This window comes from Lissotriton helveticus, chromosome 6 (genome assembly GCF_964261635.1).
Source record: "Lissotriton helveticus chromosome 6, aLisHel1.1, whole genome shotgun sequence".
Classification (NCBI taxonomy): Eukaryota; Metazoa; Chordata; class Amphibia; order Caudata; family Salamandridae; genus Lissotriton; species Lissotriton helveticus.
Genome location: NC_136067.1, coordinates 1,468,201,782 through 1,468,223,240, shown reverse-complemented (window position 1 = coordinate 1,468,223,240; position 21,459 = coordinate 1,468,201,782). Strand labels below are relative to the sequence as shown.

The 21,459-nt window shown below is 51.0% G+C and overlaps 1 protein-coding gene across 1 annotated transcript in view; it reads right to left on the bottom strand.

Annotated features, from left to right (window-relative positions):
* Positions 1–21,459, bottom strand: part of FAM98A (family with sequence similarity 98 member A) — a 360,584-nt gene that overhangs the window by 88,585 nt on the left and 250,540 nt on the right. Inside the window, exons 4-5 of the mRNA XM_078649277.1 lie at positions 20,622–20,806; positions 19,113–19,193 (exon numbers count right to left, since the gene is read on the bottom strand). Of these exons, the coding sequence (XP_078505403.1) occupies positions 19,113–19,193; positions 20,622–20,806 (266 nt within the window). The remainder of the gene's footprint in view (positions 1–19,112; positions 19,194–20,621; positions 20,807–21,459) is intronic.

Sequence of the window (21,459 nt, the reverse complement as noted above, 5' to 3'; positions counted from 1 at the left end):
TTCATTTAAAATGTCATGTTCATAAAAACCAGTCAAGGTAGCAGTAACAGGTGAGGCTTAACAGACGTTATGCCGATGGAGAGTCGCAACCTGTGGGCACCTCACTTAGTTTTTTTACAGTGCGCTCCATAAATCTTACTAGGGCACAGTTTAATTTAGTGTTCCTAGGATCAAAGCAGGCCAGAACTGCTGCTCTACAGCTTCTGATCATTTTTCTATTCCAATGATGTTTGAGTAGGCCCCGTCTCTCAGTGAGCAGTTTTGGGCACAGACAGATGATGTGTATAATGTCTTCTTTGTGATTCCCACAAAGTCGGCATAGATCTCGTCCGTGCTCTCTTTTCCATTTTGGCCAATGCATCAGCAGGTTGATAACTCCCAGTCTCAATTTTAAGAAACTTAGTTTCGTTCGTGCACTGAAAGAAATGGTGAGGTACGGCTGTGGAATTAACGAGGCATAGGAATGAAGGGTCATCCACCCATGACTTCTTTTTGCAAGGGTGGCTTTGTCTTCCACTATTGATAGTTGTTTGGTGCTAATTTTCGCTAGCCTTTTGAATTCCTTCTGACTAGTGTGCAAATTCCAGAGGTCGTTTAGGCACAGGGTTGTTAGACCTTTTGACCAGTAGTCATGACCTGCTCGCCATGAGTTGTTGTCAATACTGGCCCACAGATGGTGCCCTAGACTACCCTCCTTTGATAGCCTCAGTTTGTGGCAGCACACTAGAAAATTCATGGCTCTGGCCAGTTGTTGTTTGCAGATGCCTAGTTCCAACCTAATTTGTGCCGGTGATGTATGGGATGGTAATTTGAACACTGATCTGTAGATCTTAGTAATGATTGTGTCCAATTGGCCACTGTCCAATCCTTTTAAAGCTTCACTGCCGTAGGTTAGGGTAGGAATGATTTTAGCCTGGGCGACCTGTAGTGTGGGTGCGAGAGTTGGGCCTTGTAGCTTCTTTTGAATTAATCCAATTGCAAAAGCAAGTGCCACACCCTTCCTTTTCTGTTCTTCTAGGTGAGATTTGTATTTTTCATTGTTGTTAAAAATAACTCCAAGATACCTCTGGCAGTTTGATTCGACGATGCTTTCATTGTTCAAAGTCCAAGAAAGTTTCTTAGCTTTACTTAGATGAACTGCTAGGATTGTCGTCTTCCTGTTGCTGATGCGAAGCTCGTTGTTATTTGAGTATTCAGAGGTAGCATCCAGGAGCCTTTGCATTCCGATCTTTGTTTTGCTTAACAAAACCACATCATCAGCATATAGTAGGTTTGTCAACGACAGACCAGATAGTTTGGGGGCGTGGGAGTTGACCTTGTTAAGGACTTCAGGAAGGTCGGCTAGAAATAAATTAAAGAGTGTCGGAGCCAAGACACACCCCTGTTTGAGGCCTTTTTCCGTCGGAATTGGGCGGGACAATCTTGAGCCATCCCCGATCTTAATCCTGACCCATGTGTCCTGGTGTAGAAGTTGTATTGCTCTTAGGAGGTCCGCTGGAATATTGAGTCTGGACAACTTCTGCCAGAGTTTGCTTCTGATAACATTGTCGAAGGCCGCTTGGAAGTCAATGAATCCCAAATAGAGTGGGCAAGAACAGAACTTCGCTTGGTCAATCAGGCAGGAAAGGGTCATAAGATTGACTGAGGTACTGGTGTTTGTTGTGAAGCCTGTTTGATTCAGAGGAATTATAGAGTTATCATCCGCCCATGCCCTGAGTGAGTTGAGCAACACTCCCGCAAAGTACTTTGCTTCGTTGTCAATGAGTGCGATAAGGCGATAGAATTCCTGTAACATGCCCTGTAGGTCTAGTACTAGAGCTACATAGACCTGACCAATGCACTAAAGTTGGAGGCGGAGCGAAGTGGTGAAACTGATCCACATATTGCCTCTCCATATATTGTTGTCTTTTGTAGACATGCTTATATTAGTCCTCTTAGTTCTTGACATTAGGTTATTCTGGATTATGTGTCTTTTTTTCTTGTTGACTACTTTGGTTCTTTCGTGGTTGTTTGTATGGTCATTGAGATTGTCGTAGACGTGGAGGACGCAGACGACTAGGCTGACATCGACAATGTTTGTCATTGACGACGCCTTCTTTGTAGCCTAGGCCGTCAGAGGATGCCATAGATGGCTGCCATAAGTGCGAGGCTGCCGTAGACAAGGCAGCAGTAGACCAAGCTGCCATAGACGAGGTATCATAGACAAGGCCGTCGTTGAAAATGAGGCCGTTATAGACAACCGTCATAGACAAGGCTATCGTAGATTCGACCGTCGTAGTCATAGACGACTGATAAGTGAGGCCATCGTAGACGACAGTCAGAGACAAGTCAATCTCACAATAACAAATCGTAGATGAGGCCATTCATAGGTGAGGCAACTGATAGGTGAGGCAATTCATAAGTGAGGCCATTCATAAGTGAGGCCGTCATAGGCGAGGCAGTAATAATCGACATGGTTGTGGTTGTCAACGTGGTCATCGTAATTTTTGTGAACAATAATTTTGACTGAGGTTTTGCCATCGACGTCTCATTGTCAGGTTAGGAGGATTTCTTTGATGTAGTGTCAAGGCTGAAGAGGGAGTAGTAGGGTATGCCTCTGAGGAAGTTTTTTCCAAAAGTGCCTTATGAAGACTCGTGGTAAGTTTTTTTATGGCTTTTCTGTGGGCCATCTGGAGACCCATGGTGCAACCTCTTCCTTTGACCTCTCCTGTGAGATAAAGGAATCCTCACTGTCCTCATCAGAAATGACAGTTTTAAGTTTCTGTAGTTCCAATTACCTGTTCTTTATGAACGTGAAAGTTTTTAAGAAAAAGGTTAGACATATTTTGCAGTCCTGTTATGTTATGTTAAAAGATTTTTTATAGCGCAGCTAACACCTGAAGGTTTCTTGGCGCTGGTACTGAGGAAACAAAGAAAGAAGTAAGGAAGTGGACCACAGGCCTATTTATAAGCATCAGTAAACAACAAAGTTTTAAGAAGGGATCTAAATCTGGTGTATGGAAGGGGCAGCCTTAGAGGGGGAGGGAGGGCATTCCAGAAGGTAGGGGTAGGTCCTTTACTTTGCTTTCTGATACTCTGACAGACTAGTGTCCGGGTCAGAGAGAAATGAAACAAGAAATATATTCTTGGATGATCCAAAAGAGGTAATACCTAAAGAAACTGAGCAGAGCCCAGGTAGACTTTCTTCACACGACGTGCAATAGAAAATCTGAGGGTCTTAGCCTCTGTTGGGAGTGTTCTAGAGGGTGCTTCTGCCTGATTCGATATAGTTCAAGTTTGGTCCTTTTTTAAAACAAGGACATGGATAGGCTATAAAGCAAACTTGTTTTCCATTGCCATTATAGCCTATGATAGTGATAAATCCAGCTTTATTATAGTACCATGGGACTCCCAGTTCGACGTCAGGGAATGATTCAAACATGTGAATCTATGAAAGATCCAATACTGAAAAACAACTTTCACCTAAAAGAATGCACCAACCCAAACTCCAAGGCCCTTCTACAAAACCTTGCAAAACTTGCATCACCCAGTACGCTACCGGATCGACCACACCGCCGGACATCTTCTCGTCTTACTGGACAAGTTACTTAACTTCGATAACTCCTTGCCTGGTGGAGACAATCTAGCCGCAGAATCCTTACCGTATAATAGCCCAGGCATCAGGCTGAATCCGGAAACTTGTGCTCGAGCAAAACCCTTGCACGGCGGTAGGTGATGCTCATTTGCTCCGAGTGACGTTGTTGGGGCTGGAAGTGAAGACCGCGTCACGTATATAGGCACCGCCTCAGCACGCGGACGTCAGTTACTTTTCACCACCTTCCATGCCAGGAGCGTGGAGCCATCAAGTGCACGGACAGTGGTGCATAAAGAATAACTAGGGCCCTGAAAGGGATCAGCCCTGACCGAAAAAAACGGTTTGCAGTGCAGGGAGGATGGGAAGAATATGCGGCTAGATTATGTCTCTTCCAGAACAGGTGTTACAGAAGATAAGTAACTTACAAATCTGATAAAGACATTTAGCTGCAGATTCCTTACCTTAGAATAAATACCCTGTGAGAAGTTAGCCTGGCATATGATGTCCACTATTCTAGTGGGCACCTTGCACCAGTCTAATCGACCCTTATTGATGGTGGTTGTAAAGTCAACCTTATAGACAAGCTATCCTAGTGGTAGCATGGACCAGCAGTCTTAGACTATGACTTCAGAGAGCATGTAAAGCAAGCTGTTTTACCAATTATAATCCCTTGAATACCAAATGAAAGGACATCACACAAGGTATATATCAAAATATATATGTATTTATTCTAAACACAAACCCTCTCCACTCTTTATGAGGTCAGAGGTAAAAGTACATCACAAGTTACTCAATTAGCATACGATAAGTTGCACAAATACAGTTATGCCCTAGGGGCCTCACAAACCATATACTAAAGCACAAGTTACTACTTGTGTAACGATATATCTGTAAGAGACATTAGTTAGTGATAGATTCCTTACCTTAGAATATCCCCAGGCATCAGACTGGATCCGGAAAATTTTGCGTAGCAATACCCCCGCGCCGGCAGGCGCCGGCAGGCGTCGTCCGCGGCTCCGCGTCCGTCGTCAGCGTCGTTAGCGCCGGAATGACGTCGTCGGAGTACTTAGACGCCGCCCATGCGCGCTGACGTCAGTTCTGATACACAGCTTTTCCGCGCCAGATACGCAGAGCCATGATAGAACCAACACTGGTGCCATGAAACTAGGGCCCTGAAAGGGGATGACCTTAACCCTAGATATCGGTTCGCAGAACGGGGAGGATGGGTGGGTCGGTAAGGAATCTATCACTAACTAATGTCTCTTACAGATATATCGTTACACAAGTAGTAACTTGTGCATCTGAAAGAGACACGTTAGTGATAGATTCCTTACCTTAGAATAGATACCCCAGCAGTACCAACCCCGGTGGTGGGTCTGCGAACCAATAATCACACCAGAAAGTCCTGGAGGACGGAACGGCCAAAGAAGCCATCCCTCCGGACTTGGCTGTCCAGGCAATAGTGTCTTGCAAACGTGTGCAGCGAGACCCACGTAGCTGCCTGACAAATGTCCAGCAAGGGCACTCCTCGGCCCAGGGCAGTGGTAGTCGCCGTGGCCCGAGTGGAATGAGCCCTCAATCCAACAGGGGGCTCCTTCTTAGCCAAGGATTAACACGCCTGGATACACAAGATGATCCACCGAGAGATGGTCCGCTTGTGCACCGCCTTTCCCTTCTTAGTGCCCACGTAACCAACAGAGTTGGTCATCCACCCGGAACTGGCGTGTGCGATCCAGATAGGAAGAGAGCGCACGTTTTGGGTCCAGACGGTGGAGCCTCTTTTCCTCTTTCGAGGGATGCGGAGGCGGAAAGAAGGTGGGCAAGGTAATGGACTGCCCGATGTGGAAGGCCGTGACAACCTTGGGCAGGAAAGAGGGTCTTGTCCGCAACACAACCTTGTCCGGATGGACATAGAGGAAAGGAGGAGTAGAAGCAAGAGCCTGGAGCTCACTCACTCTCCTGGCAGAGGTGAAGGCAACCAGGAAAGCAGTCTTCAAAGTAAGAAGACGGAGAGGACAGTTATGGAGTGGCTCAAAGGGAGCGCACCTCAGGTAAGTAAGTACAAGGTTCAAGTCCCACTGGGGCATCACGAAAGGAACAGGAGGGAACATGTGTGTGATGCCCTTCAAAAACCTATTTACAATTGGGGACTTGAACAAGGAAGGCTGATCAGGTAGCCGTAAGAAGGCGGAAAGGGCAGAAAGGTACCCCTTGATAGTGCCCAGAGCAGAGCCCTGCTGGGCAAGAGAAAGAAGGAAGAGGAGAACCTCAGAAAGGGGTGCAGAGAGTGGATCCATAGCCTTTGCTGTGCACCATGCCACAAATCTGTTCCACCTGCAGGCGTATACCGACTTTGTGGAGGGACGCCTGGCTGCCAGAATGACATTACAGACTTCAGGAGGCAAGTCAAATGACCTCAACTGTCGCCGCTCAATCTCCAAGCTTGTAGGTGGAGACTGGACAGGTTCGGGTGGAGGACCGTCCCCTGCTGCTGCGACAGAAGGCCATCCCGAAGAGGCAGACGAATCGGGGGATCGACTGACATGCTGAGTAGCTCGGGATACCAGTATCTTCATGCCCAGTCCGGAGCCTTAAGGATAACCTGGGCCCGGTCGCGCCTGATCATCTTCAGCACTCTGGGCAGAAGTGGTATAGGCGAAAAGGCGTACAATAGACCGCAACTCCACTCGCGACGAAAAGCGTCTCCGAGCGAATGCCGCCTTGGAAATTCCAACGCGCAGAACTGATGACATTGCGCGTTCTCTTCTGTGGCGAATAGATCTAACCAAGGCTCTCCCCACTGCTGAAAGAGACCTTGCGCCACGTCCGAGTTCAGACGCCATTCGTGATCATGCACCGATGGCTGAGTTTGTCCGCCCTGGCGTTCAGAGAACCTGCCAGGTGTTGATCCACCAGGGTCACGCCCTGATGTTCCAGCCACTGCCAGAGGCGCAGAGCCTCCTGGCGCAGGGTCCACGACCCCACCCCGCCCTGTTTGTTGCAGTACCACATGGCGGTGGTGTTGTCCGTGAACACTTGCACTACACTCCCCCGGACAGAGGGGAGGAATGCCTTCAGTGCAAGTCGGATCGCCCGCAGCTCCGGAAGGTTGATGTGGAGCTGGGAATCCGCCGGAGTCCAGAGGCCTTTGATCTCCGCCTCTCCCATGTGGCCCCCCCCAGCCCAGGAGGGACGCGTCCGTCACAACCACTTGCTCCGGGTGGGGTAGGGAGAGGGATCTGCCACTGACCCAATCGCGGTCCGTGAGCCACCACTGCAACTGTCTTGCAGTGCCCTCCGAGAGCAAGACATGATCGGACAAGTTGCCCTGATGCTCGGCCCACTGCAACTTCAGGTCCCACTGCAGAGCCCGCATCCGCCACCAGGCGTGATGCACCAGAAGGATGCAGGAGGCCATCAGCCCCAGAAGCCGCAGCGTCAACCTGACCGAGACTCGGGATAAAGGCTGAAAGATCGGAATCAGAGCCTGAATATCCCGAACCCGCTGTTCGGGAGGATAAACCCGAAACTGCGCCGAGTCTAGAACCGCCCCGATGAAGAGGAGCTTCTGAGAGGGACACAGGTGTGACTTCAGCACGTTGATGGAGAACCCCAGCAAGTGCAGGAGGTCGGCCGTAGTTTGGAGGTGGCTGACGACTGTCTGGGGCGAGCCCGCCTTCAACAACCAGTCGTCGAGGTAGGGAAAAACGGATACCCCTAACCTGCGCAGATGAGCTGCGACCACCGCCATCACTTTCGTGAACACCCGTGGGGCGCTGGTAAGGCCGAAGGGGAGCACCGTGAACCGCAGGTAACGCTGGTGGGCCGGCAGGACGGGGATGTGAAAATAAGCGTCCTGCAAGTGCAACGCTACCATCCAGTCTCCAGGGTCCAGGGCAGCTAAGACCTGAGCCAAAGTCAGCATCTTGAACTTCTCCTTCCGGAGGAAGCCGTTGACGTTCCGTAGGTCCAAGATAGGGCGTAGGCCCCCATTGCCCTTCTTGGGTACCAGAAAGTAGTGGGAGTAACAACCACACCCTACTTCCGGCCCAAAAACGGGCTCGATGGCCCCCTTGGCCAAGAGGGCCGTGACTTCCTCTTGCAGAAGTTGCAAGTGATCCCCCGACACGCGGTGGAATTGTGGTGGCATGGCTGGAGGGGTCGCCTCGAAGGGGAGGTAGTAGCCCCTTCGGACGATTTGCAGCACCCACCTGTCCGACGTGACAGTGCGCCAGTGGAAGAGGTGATGGCGAACCCTACCCCCCACTGGCGTCACATGGGCCTGAAAGCACAGACTAGGAGGGTTTTGAGGCAGGTGCTGATGGGAAGGTGTGGACTGGACCCGCCGTTGTCCCCGACCGCCGCCATGGCGGTTTCCACGGCCGCCACCGCGCTGTTGAACATTCTGCGGTGTGTGGCTGGCAGCACGTGTGGGGGCGACCCTTCCGTGGCCACAAAAGGAGCGAAAGGCACCCGATTGCTGGCGTGGGGCCGAGAGGCCCAAGGACTTGGCCTGGAGTCCTTAAAACGCTCAAGCGCATGGTCTGCCTTGTCGCCAAAGAGGCGACGGCCATCGAACAGCATGTCCAGAAGAGTGGCCTGGACATCGGCCGAAAAGTTGGCGGACCTCAATCAGGCGTGGCGTCGAACCACCACCGTCGTTGCCATCGCCCTGCCCAGTGAGTCCGTGGTATCCAGCCCACACCGGATGGAATATCGCGCTGCATCTCGTCCCTCCGCAAGGGCTTGGGCGAGTTTTGCCCGGACCTCCTCCGGACATTGTGGCAGCACGTCCGCGACTGTGTCCCACAGGGTGTGGGTGTAGCGGCCCAAGAGGCATGCGGTATTGACTGACCGCAGTCCCAAACTCAGGGACGAGAACACTTTCTTCCCGAATTGTTCATACCTCTTGGATTCCCGATCGGGCGGTGCCGCCGGGAATGCGGTCTGGGAAGTGGAGGCCTGGATGACCAGGCTCTCGGGGGTGGGATGGGTGGACAAAAAGCAAGGGTTGCCTGGAGCCGGACGGTAGCGTCTGGCCAATTTCCTATCCACAAGCGGACCTGTGGCGGGCTTGGACCAAGTGCCCACAAGAACGTCACACAAGGCCTCATTAAACGGCAGCTGAGGCTCAGTGGAGCTTGCCTGCTGTTTAAGGACCTCAGTGAGGAGGTTAGTCCTCACGACCACGACGGGGAGCTCAAGGTGTAAGGCCTTGGCCGCCCGTGTCAACACTACACTGTAAGCAGCCCCCTCCTCCGTAGCCACGGTGGGAGGGGAGACAAATCCAGTGTCTGGCGAAGTGTCAAGTCCACTGGCCTCCCCAAGCTCATATGTCCAGTCCTGTTGAGACTGGCATTCCTGTGCCAGAGGGTCCACAGACCCCTCCCAATCACCCTCGTCACCATCTCCTGCAGATCAGGGTCAACAGACGGGGCCGGTTCGTGGAAATAGAAATCTCCAAACGCCGTTGAGAGCCCGGCGCCGGAACCGGACCGAGGGTAGGATCGGGGACGGCGTCCATAGTAGGCGCCAGGGGCGACACCCGCAGGGTCGGCGCCGGTGAGGTCGACCGGCGACTACCCGCATCCGGATCCAGTGAGGGGCTGCGGCGCCGGGACCGAACTCGCCGGCGGCATCGGGCCGAAGCACCCGACGGCGTCGGGGCCGAAGCACCTGACGGCGTCGGAGCCGAAGCACCCGACCCGCTAGGCCCTCCAGCCGGGGCCGATGGGCCCGGAGGCGCCACGGAACCCGGCTGAGGAGGGAGGGACCTCATGGCCATGAGGTACCGCTCGACCTCCTCTGGCGTCGCATCATGACCAGGGACCCGAAGGTGTGGGGCAGACGGCGACGTCCGCGACTCCGTCGGTGCCGCGTGGGTGGTGTCACCCGAACCCATGGCCGCACCGCACGAGCATCGGGGTGGGTCGGAGGAACGATGACGTCTCTCCGACCTCTCATGCCTCTTACCCGAGGACTTGGATCCTGACGACTGGTGTCCACTCCCGGAGCTGCGAGGACTCCAACCCCGCTACCGGTCCCTCGACCTACTGTGGGACCGGGACCTGGAGCGGCGCGGGCCGACTGCCGGAGCGCAAGTCGCTTCCGGGACCGCACCCGCCGAGCTTTAGACGTCAGGGCCCGGCAGTCGGAGCAGGTGCGGTCGTCGTGGTCGAGGCCTAAACACTTGAGGCACCGGCGATGGGGGTCGGTAACCGACATCAGTCGGTCGCACCTGGAACAGGGTTTAAACCTGGGCATCCCTACCGGCACCGTCGGAGTCGAAGACTCGAGTAGAGAAATGATCAAAAGATCAAAAAAGTTTAGTCAAAAAATGACTAAGGGGTAGAGCGTCTCCGGATCTGCGCTAGCTGGCGTGGAAAAAAGAAGAACTGACGTCAGCGCGCATGGGCGGCGTCTAAGTACTCAGACGACATCATTCCGGCGCTAACGACGCCGACGACGGACACGGAGCCGCGGACGGCGCGCAGGGGTATTGCTACGCAAAATTTTCCGGATCCAGTCTGACGCCTGGGGATATTCTAAGGTAAGGAATCTATCACGAACGTGTCTCTTTCAGATGAAGTGGTATAAGAACCACGTGAGAGTTAGACCGCAGGCCTAGGGCCTGTAGAATCTCTGGGGCTACACTAAACAACCAAAGGTTAGGAAGTAGGAGGCCCAAGGGAGATGCGTGCAGTGTCTAAACACAGTCGCGAGATACCATTGACTTATAATGGGAAATGAAGAAGTTACAAAGTTACTGTTTTAGGACACTTCCGGATGGACTACGATAAAACTCCTTTAGACTAGGACACTTCGAGAGTCAAGACCCACGGGAGCACCGGAGTAGTCGTGTTACCTCACCCAGGTGCATAGGTGCCTTTTGGTGTCGGGTTTCGTCGTCGTTTTCTATGGAGATCTGCAAAGAAGTGCTGCAGGCGACCAGAGGAAAAATGTCCGGGTGGATCCAAGGGTGGATCGGTGAGGTGAAGAACCTGAAAGCAGAGGGGACAGAGTCTGGGTCACTAGCCAGTGACCAGGAAGGAACCATGAAGGAACCAGGCGATGTCGCGTGCTTGAAGGTGAAGAAGGTGAGCTCGTCTCTTCAGCCACGAGGTCCAGGAGGCATCGACGATGACCAGGCGCTGGATTCGAGCTGTCCCACGAAGGATCTAGTTGACTGCGGTGTCGGTATCCGGATTGGACCCAACAAGCCTTGGCAACCGCAACCCATGCAGGATGTCGAGATTGGCGATGTTGCAGACCAACAAGGTCTGTGGCGCTTCTCCTTGAAGGGAATCTGGAGCAAGCCTGGAGCAACCAGGAAAGCAGTTTAGTTCAAAAGGAAAGTCTTCAGGGGGCTCACTAGCCAACGGGCATGGAACCGGGAAGACGATTCGAGCTGAAATGCAAGAGCGGGCCCCACGCGGCACTCGTGGAGTGTGGAGGGCTGAGCTTCGGTGCAGATGCCGCTCGGGTCAGGGGTTTCTCGTACTCCAATGCACAACTGCGAGGGTACCTTGGTAGTCGAGCTGTTAGCAAAATGAAGGATATCCAGGGTTTCCGGTCCCACGTCTCTCGTGTCCGCCACGGGTCTCAGCTTTGCTGTGGATGTGGGTCGGAGTTAGAGAAGTCTGAGAGTCCAGTTCCTGTGTCGCTGAGTCTTCGGGTTCTGGCGGGAGCGTCGACAAAGCAGACCGGCAAGTAACTGGTGGTGCCTGTTTGCACAGGGTGGTCCCTCCTTGACCACAAGGGAGATGTCTTCCGTCTTCTAGTCAGAATAGAATGTCGAAGGTCCAAGAGTTCTGTATCAAAGTTTCTTTCAAGGATAATCTAAAGTCCTGGGGACCCAGCTCCTATACTTATACTAAGCTAAGGGGCTGGATTACCTGCATAGGTCCCTCCTATGGGTGTACCTGGGAAGGGGGTGGTTACACCCCTTTCCCTTTGTCCAGTTTCGCGCCAGAGCTGGGGCTAGAGGGCCCCAGCAACTGGTTTGAACCAGGCTATGCATGGAGCACCTTGTGTGTCCCAGGCAGTGTCTCAAAAATCATCTGCTGATGCAGCCCTCCCTGTCCCGATACACATCTGCCTGTCTGGGGAGGTGCTGCTGGCACCTCCCCAGACAGGCAGAAACCTATTGTCCAGGCCTCCCCTGCCGGAGTTTCGTCCAGCAGCAGGGGGTCAGAATTGTGTCTGTGGCAGCAGCATCCATTTTGTGATGCTGGTGCTCTGTTCAACTTTAACCGGGTAAAGCAGAAACATGCATGTCTTTTCCCTCTAGAAGGGTGGAATGCTACCCCCGCTGCCAGAATTGGAGTGGGAGGGGGGGTGAGGGGGGTTGTATTCCAAAGTGTTTGACACCTTACACGACATGTTTTGATAAAGCCAAACCAAAGTTAGCATTAACCTCGAGGATTATAATGCACTTAAGAGTGTATGGTATGGCTATATCATAGAACAGCTATAAGGAGATGGTTCCGAAAGATGCAGAGGGGCTCAGCTCATGCTAGGGCACCCTCTCACATAAAACCAAGCACTCTATATATAAGGTAGATATAGGTATACTATATCTAAGTAAGGGGTGATTACACCACCTCACCCAAGCTGAGTGATCAGCCTGTGGTGTCAGTTTGGAGGGCCAGCAAGGGGTGGCATAATACATGCTGCAGCCCCTGGTAGGCCTTGGATGCACCTATGCCCTGGGTACCTATGGTATACTATACAGGGGCTCACAAAGGTGACCCAATACCCAATCTGGTATGTACCTAAAGTACATGGTATCAATTTAGAGAGAGAACAGCTGGGCTGTGGGTCTGATTAGCAGGCCCACAGCCACACTAAAGTAGAAAAAACAGAAAATCACAGCAAAAAGTGGGGGTGACCATAGGAAGCAGACCCTACTTTCCTACATACCCCAGCAAAACTTTCCCCGGAGGGAGGGAGGGACTGCAGACAAGTTTAGACCAGGACAAGACAGGGCGGCCAAAAAGGCTGTCCTTGCGGACTTGACTGCCCAGGCAGTAGGGCTTGGTGAACTTGTGCAGTAATGCCCACGTTGCTGCCTGACAAATGTCAAGGACTGGAACACTACATTACAACGCATTGGCCGCAGCTTTAGCTCTAGTGGAATAAGGTCTTAAACCTTCAGGAGGCTGCTTCTTAGTCAGGGTAGCAAATTATGATGCACAGACTGTTCCACCACAAGATAGTCCTCTTCTACACCGCACAACCTTTCTTCGATCCAATGTACCCCACAAAGAATTGGTTGTCCACCCGGAATTCTTTAGTGCGGGTAAAGTAGAACAAAAATGCTCTTTTTGGGTCCAGACGGTGGAGTGCCTCCACCTTTTAAGAGGGGTGCGGAGAAGCATAGAAAGTGAGCAAGATGACTGGCTGACTGTCCCAAGTGGAATGGTGTTACCACTTTCAGTAAGAAAGAGGACCTAGTACGAAGCACCAACTCATCAGGAAAGATGGTCAGGTAAGGAGACTTGGATGACAGAGCCTGAACATCCCTCACCCTCCTGGCAGAAGCAACTGCCCCTACAAAAGGCTGTATTGATGGAAATCAGCCAGAGGGGGCAGTAGTTCAGAGGTTTAAACGGTGCACACATCAGGAAGGTGAGAACCAAATTTTGGTCCCACTGAGGCATGATGAATGGGGCAGATGGGAACAAATGTACAAGCCCTTTTAGAATCGGATTTACAATAGGAGATTTAAATAAAGTGGATTGGTCTGGCAGCCTCAAGAAAACAGACAAGTCCGAAAGGTACCCTTAAGAGTATCCAAAGAAGAGCCCTGCTGGGTAAGGGGTCAGAAAAAAAGAGAAGGACCCGAGAGAGGGAAGCAGAAAGAAGATCAATAGACTGTTCTGTTCAACAGTTCACAACTTTCAGCCATCGACAGGCGTACACAGTCTAGGTAGAGGGATGCCGGGCTGCCAAAATCCCATCACCGATCGGGAGGAAGATCGAATGCTGTCAACTGTCGCCGCTCAAGCTCCACGCAAGAAGGCGTATAGTGGACAGGTTCAGGTGGAGGAGGACCCTTCCCTGCTGCGGAAACAGAAGATCCTCCCGAAGGGGTAGCCTGATAAGAGGATCGATGCTCATCTACAGAAGCTCGGGATACCACATGAATGACTGGGGACAGGTCGCTCCTGACCTTCATGCACTCTGGGCAGGAGTGGTATGGGCGGAAAGGCTTTTAGCAGGCCTGAGCTCCACTCGAGATGAAAAGCGTCTCTGAGCGATTGCCGATTAGTAAACGCCAGCGCACAAAACTGCTGACTTTATGCATTCCCGGCGGAGGCAAACAGATCCAACCAAGGCTCTTCCTACTACTGAAAGACCTTGTGCCACATCTGAATGGAGATGCCATTTGTGATCCTCTAGGCATCGACAGCTGAGCTCGCCCGCCCTGGTATTCAGGGAACCTGCAAGGTGTTGAACCACCAGGGATATGCCCTGCTGTTCCAGCCCTGTCCAGAGACGGAGAGCCTCCTGACAAAGGGTCAACAAGTCCACCCTGCCCTGTTTTTAGCAGTACCACATGGCAGTGGTGGTGTCTGTGAACACCTGAACCAGCTACCCCTTGATGGAAGGTAGAAAAGCTTTCAACACCCAGCAAGCTGATATGGACTCTGGTTTCCACTAGAGACCAGAGACCTCTGATCACCTCTCCCAGATGGCCGCCCCATCCCAGGAGTAACACATCTGTCACTACTGTGTGATCTGGTTGGGGAAGACAGAGGGGTCTGCCTCTGACCCAATCACAGTTGGTCTGCCACCACTGCAGGTCCTGTGCAGTTCTCTCTGAGATCCTGGGCCATGACAGAGAGATTCCCCCAATACTGCACCCACTGGAACTTCAGGTCCCACTGCAGAGCCCGCATATGCCATCTGGCATGTGGCATGTGTCACAAGCAGGATGCAGGAGGCCATGAGGCCCAGCTGGCTCAGAGTCATCTCACCGGAATTCAGGATAGAGCCGAAACTACACTGTGTCCTGAACAGCTCTGATGAAAGGGAGCGTGTGAGAGGAAGTCCGGTGTGACTTCGGCACTTAGATAATGAACCCCAGAGAAAGCAGGAGGCTTGCTGTATTCTGGAGGTGAAAGAGGACAGCCTGGGGTTAGCTTGCCTTCAACAGCCAGTTGTCGAGATATGGGAAGACTGGCATCCCTGATCTGAGTAAATGAGCTGCGACCACTGCCTTTCACCTTAGTGAACATCCGAGGGGCGCTTGTAAGGCCAAATAGGAGCAATGTGAACTGAAAGTGCTCGAGGTCCATCAAGAACCGCAGGTAACACCAATGAGCAAGCAGGACAGAAATATGAAAAAAGGTGTCTTGCTCGTGTAACGCCACCATCCAGTCTTCAGGGTCTAGGGCAAATAAGACCTGAGCCAGAGTGAGCATCTTGAACTTTTCCTTTTTGAGGAAGTAGTTGAGGGCTCACAGATCTTGGCTAGGACGAAGGCCAATATGTTTTTCGGGTCCAGAAAGTAGCAGGATAGCAACCACAGCCTACTTCTGGCACCGGGACCCTGTATATGGCTCCCCCAACCAAGAGAGCCCTGACTTCCCCCTGAGGCAAGTTCAGGTGGTCCTCAGTCAGCCGGTCGTAAGTCGGAGGCATGGAGGGAGAGGTCGTTTTAAAAGGTAGGGTGTAGCCCTTTTGGACTATCTGAAGAACCCATTTTTCCGACGTGATGTCTGGCCAGTTGTGGAGGTGATGGCTAATACTGACACCAACCGCCACCCTGGAGCCTGAAGAGCCGGACTAGGAAGGTTTAGAGGCTGCAGGGGGAGGAGAAGACTATTTGGGACCTCTGGTTGCCTGATCTATGGTGTTGAAAGGAGCTGTGCCCATGGTCACGCAGATGTTGCTGAACTTGTGAGGTCTTGTGGCTGGGATTCAGCTGGCGCAGCTCAAAGCTCTTCTGTGGCCAATAAAGTGACAAAAAGCTCCAGGCACCAGAGAACAATTAAGTGTGGATCAGTCACTGACATGGAATGGTGGCAGTCCAGGACGGTTTGTATCCAGAAATCTTATAAACGGAAAAATCAACACACCAAAAATCGACATAAAAATAAAATAAAGCCTGTCAAAAAGTGACAGAGGGTAGCTCTTTTCTGGGATCTACACTAGCTGGCACGGAAAGAAAAGAACCAACATCAGCGTGCAGTGGTGGCACCTTTAGAGGTGACACGGATGTCACTTCCGGCGAACACGACGTCACGCGGAGTCAAAGACGCCACCTACCGGTGCACAAGGGTGTTGCTCTAGCAAAAGTTTCCGGATCCAGCCCGACGCCTTGGAGGTTCTAAGGTAAGGAATCTGCGGCTATAGGTCTCATTCAGATTTTATTCTCAATCATCATCACAGTCAACAAGCCAGCAACCATGAATTGGCCACACAGAAGAAGAGTGGACTTCCATATCAGCCCACTGACCTGGCCACACCACCAACTTGCCGAAAGCCATCAAGGACCTCAACATCTGGATCACTGCATGCACCGATACCCTGGCTCCCCTCAAGCACAACCCAACGGCAAGAGACCTACCACAGGCTAGTTGGTACACAGAGGAGCTCCCTGGCCTCGCAGAGGTTGAACAGCTTCCGCTGGCCTGTGGCTCTGAAAGGTATGTGTTGGGGCACCCTAAAGGGGTGAAAGGTAGACCGTGCAGGGTGTGTGGTGGAGAGGCCCAAGGACCTGGCCATAGACAGAGTCCTTGAAGCGCTCTAGCGCACTGTCTGCCTTGTCACTGAACAGGCGACGACCATCAAAGGGCATGTCCATCAAAGAGTTCTGGACATCCCCAGAAAAGCTAGTCTTTCACAACCGGGTGTGGCGGCGAAGTGCAACCGAGGTTGAAATGATCCTACCCAGTGAGTCGGCAGTGTCCAGCCCACAGCGGATGGCGAACTTTGCTGCATCTCTTCCCCTCGGCCACAGCGCGGGCACTGAGGCAGCACTTGTGCCACCGAATCCCACATGGAGTGGGAATAACAGCCCAACAGGCATGCGGTGCTCACTGACCGCAGCCCTAAGCTGGAGGAAGAAAACAACTTCTTCCCAAGCTGATCCAGCTTCTTGGATTCCCTTTCCGGTGGTGTGTTAGGGAATGCGCTTTGGGACGTAGAAGCTTGGACCACCAAGCTCTCGGGGGAGGGATGTTGGGATAGGAAAGTGGGGTCCCCCGGGGTCGGGCAGTGGCATCGGGCAACCACCCTATCTACAGGAGCCCCTGTGTTGGGCCCGGACCAGGTGCCCAAAGGGATGTCCGTGAGGGCTTCATGAAACGGCAGCAGGGGCTCCGAAGAGCTCGCTGCCAGCTGAAGCACCTCTGTCAGGAGGTTAGTCCTGACAGCCACAGTATGTAGCTCGAGGTTTAGGGCCTCGGCTGCCCTACGCAGCACCACTGCGTAAGAAGCTCCCTCCTCCATAGCCACGGTAGGAGGAGACAACATTAGAAGGTCTGGTGAGATTTCCAGACCACTGGCATCCCCCAGTTCCTCTCACCAGTCCTGGTCGTACTGTAACTGGTCAGTTAAAGGGTCACCAGACCCCTCCCAGTCTTCTTCACCCTCCTCTGGCTGCCACACTGCCTGAAAATGGCGAGGGTGGAATACATGCACAAAAGTACCCATTGGCTCCGGATTCGGCGTCAGTCTACGCCGGTCCAGTTCCATATCCACATCAGGGTGGAAGCCGGGGTCGACGCCGGCTGGAGGTCCAGCCGGCATGGGCTGCGGGCGTGGTGCCGGTAGAATCGGCACCAGTGGTGGTGTAACTAGGTCGAGCGGCACCGATCAGGATCCAGGCCTGGATCCAAGGGGGCCCTGCGGTTCCGAGGCTGGAGATGTCGGCGTCAAAGTCCTAGGGCACCCAGCCGAGTCCGCGGGGCCTGAAAGCGCACCGGCAGAGTCGGGCTACCCAAAGATGGCATGCCTCACTTCAGAAAACGGACAAAACTGGGCAGGGGTCACTCCAAGTCTCTGGAAGGGAGGGATGGCTGGAGTCGACCCTGAAGATTCCGCACGCAGAGCCGCGTGAGGGACACCACCCGCACCCTTCATCGCGTCCGCCGACAGACGAGGGGAAGTCGAAGAGCGATGATGTTTCTTCGACTTCTTGTGCTTGGACTTACCTGACCCAGCGTGCGAAGACTTAGAGGAGGAGTGATGATGGCTTTGCGATTGGTCCTGTGACCTACCACGCAACAAGGGACCTCGAACGCCACAGAGCTGACTGCCGAGTGGTTTTCGGGACCGCTCCTGCAAAGACTTCGGGCCATGGTTTCGCAGCCGGAGCACAACTTGGGGTCATAGTCGACGCTCCGGCCAGTAAAGGCACTCGGGGTGCGGATCCGTCACCGACATCACTCGAGTACAGGAACCCCAGGCCTTGAAACCGGGCATCCCTCGTGCACCAGGAGTCGATGTTAGACTCGAAACGAAGTCGACAAAAGTCGCAAAAAAGTTAGTAAAAGAGTGACTCTCTCTGGCCAGCAAGCGCAGATCTCTCCGGATCTGCGCTTGCTGGCACAAAAAAAGAAAGAACTGACATCAGCGCGAGGGCGTCTATGCAGCTTTGGCAACAACATACCAGCAACCACGACGCCAACGACAGACGCAGAGTCGCTGACTCCACGTTCCGACGTGCAGGGATACTGCTCACGAAAAACTTTCAGGATCTAGTCGGACTCCTAGGGGTAATTCTAAGGTAAGGAATCTATAACTGTTTCTTCCAGATAAGTCAGCGCTATGGTGGACTTGGAAGGGAGAGTGCTTGGGGCATTCACTAGATTGGTTACAGCTTGGGTGCATTTCAATGACGTAAATGTTCTACTAAGAAAAAACAGTTCTATGGTAATTTTAACAATGTTTTGTTGCTAAACCTAACTTGTAGGCCTTTACAGCCTGACAACAGAAAAAAATAATTCAAGTATGTGAAATGAAAGATCCAATGCCGGAGAACATAATTATAACCCATTCCGCACTTGCCTGAAACCAAAACTAGATTGCAATATTTGGAAATCAACACTAGAAAGCATGCATGAGTTTGCAAAGCATAAAAATATACAGCAAACATGCTGCAAACATTTTACTGCAAAAATACATCCAACGTTGACTTTTGTCAGAAACAGGGAAATACATCAGATTCTATTACAGGCATTAGCACCATTTCATTAAAACACAAGTAGGCCAAACAAAGGACGAAATGCGAAAGAAATGTTCTCAAAATCAACAGAAAAAATAAGCTAATAATCTGATAAAACAAATCAGAGTTGTGTACTCAGACTTTGTAGTCACCAGTTTAAACTGGAATAACCAATCAGGTGAAGGAGCTACCAGCGCTTATGGCATGCCACTCTAAGGCTTCTTTAATCTTAACGCTATGGATCTGCATTCGTTCTACGCTTGACATCCCTAAACCATGAACTAATGAGTTAATGTATTGGAATTCAACCTCTTCTATTTACAGTAAACATATTTTTTAATACTTGATGTGGTTTCTTACCCAGTGGCGTGGTCCCAGTTGCTTGCTCAGTAGAGGTTTCCCCAAATGATTAGGTGGCACTTTGGATAGGGCCTCCTTTATCTAGGAGAATAAGGGACACAATAAGCTTGTACAACATACGTGTCTCGAATATTCTTTTCAGTGGTGCAGTCATCTAGAAATGTAGACTTTCGTTATGTGGACAGCAGCCTAAAGGTGACAATACCTGAGCCCTAAACTCGTAAAGCATCAATCCATTATCTGTAAAATACAAATGAAAAGGTAATTGGGCAGGCCACTGTGGTGTTTCTAAGTAGGTTGTCATGAAGTGCATATGTCACTGTGGAAGGCTTGCAGATCCCATAAAAGAATGTTCATGACAGTTGAAGACAGATGGAGAGCGCTTCAGGTGTGAAGGACGTGCTGTCCGACTCTCCCCCATTTATAGAAAAAACTGCTTTATTACTCAACCCATTACAACCACTAGGGTCCTAAACTGGAGACAAACAGTGATGAAGATCTTAAACGCCTCTCAACTGATGTCTGACAATAACGTCTTAAAATGCACATTATTTTTTGCAGATAGAGTGACATGATTTCTAAGGTGAGGATTGGGGGAGAGGGATAGGGCGCACTATGCAGGAGGCGCAAAAGTTGATACTCTGAGCATTCTGTCACGGAGCATGCTTTTTTTCAATCCTGTCCATTCAAAGTGCTTATCAAGCATCTGAGAGCAGTGAAGAAAGGCAGAGGACACCCCCATGGATAGTTAGCTTCGAAAGCAGTGCAGCGAAAGAAGCAGCATATCTGCAGTAGCCACATAACGTGGCAGTTCCGTTGGTGGTAATAGAAATTGCTCCCAAATATCTACACCTGCTTTGTTTGAGTCAGCAAATTTGTTAAGGAAGCAGCATTGACAGAGCTTAGGGTAGCCTGGAAAACGTTGGTGCAAAAGACTTACTTGCATGTACCGGCAAAGTGCACTAACTTTCAAAGTAACGTTAAAACATATACTTTGTAGTGAAAATGCCAACAATGTATACAGAGAGATCGAGTTTGGAATGTTAAACGCCCCTTCGGTCCAGGTAATTGGTGGTGATGGTTGATAGAGTTTGGTCTATTGTTGTTCTGTTTGATATGATCAGTCATTTTGGTGGGGGGTGTATAGTGTATTATGTTGTGGTACTTTGTTCTGTTAACTGCGTTAAGTTTCTGATGTAGGGACGTTTGCTGAATTGTGCTGCGTCTATTATTTTGGATTGTTCTATTGTTGTGTTGTTGTGGATTGGTCAATGTCAAAGTAATTGGGAGTTTCTTTTGTATACTTCTTGATTGTTACGTTTACAGACAATACAAACAACTGCAAATTCAAACTAAATACTATAAAGAGTTGTTCAGATGGTGTGGATTGAACAGCCTTGTAAGTAATTTCTAGACCTGCTACCAGATAGCAGCCTACCACAATAGTTTAATAACTGAGAGGGCCAGGACAAATAAGAATATGACGACTTAAAGATTGAACTTTGATACCTTTTTCTCAATCCCAGTGAAGAACTGGAACATCGTGATGTTGGCAGGCGGCTTTGACATACCCAGAGACATACAAATGCCCTTTAACTCCTGAAAAACCTCGCTACCTGGTGATTCTTGAGATTTCTTTGGAGGGTTATTTACGCACAACATTCGTGCAGACTCCAGTTCTGAGATGAGGTATGCTAGGAAGGAAAATGAGACTCAAAAATTATATACATAATGTTAAGCGTTATAGCATTTTCAATATGCCCAAGACAAACTATAACTAAAACATTAGGTTGATAACTAAAGTTATTCTTAGGAGGGAGCAATGCATTACACAAACACACTAATAATTCCATCCTGTACGTTTGCCATCCATCTATTTGTAGAAAAGTTCTTCACGTTTATCATGAGAATAGAACTTAACCTCTTTGTTGCGTGGGTACGCAGTATTGCCAATGTAAGAGAGATTAACAAGTTACTTACCTTAGGTAACGATATATCTGTAAGAAACATAGATTAGTTATAGATTCCTTACCTTAGAATTACCCCCAGGTGTCAGACTGGATCCAGAGAATTTTTTGTCAGCAGTACCCCTGCGCGTCGAAAGGTAGCGTCGGTCGGCTACGCATTCGTCGTTGGCGTTATGGTCGCCGGGATGACGTCACGGTAGCTACTTAGCTGCCGCCCTCACACGCGGACATCGGTTCTTTTACACGACATTCCACGCCAAAAGCGCAAAACCATTCAAGACACTGACCACTGGTGCACAAAACTAGGGTCCTGAAAGGGATTACCTGACCCTAGAAGTCAGTTTGCAGAATGGGGAGGATGGGTGGGGCGGTAAGTAATC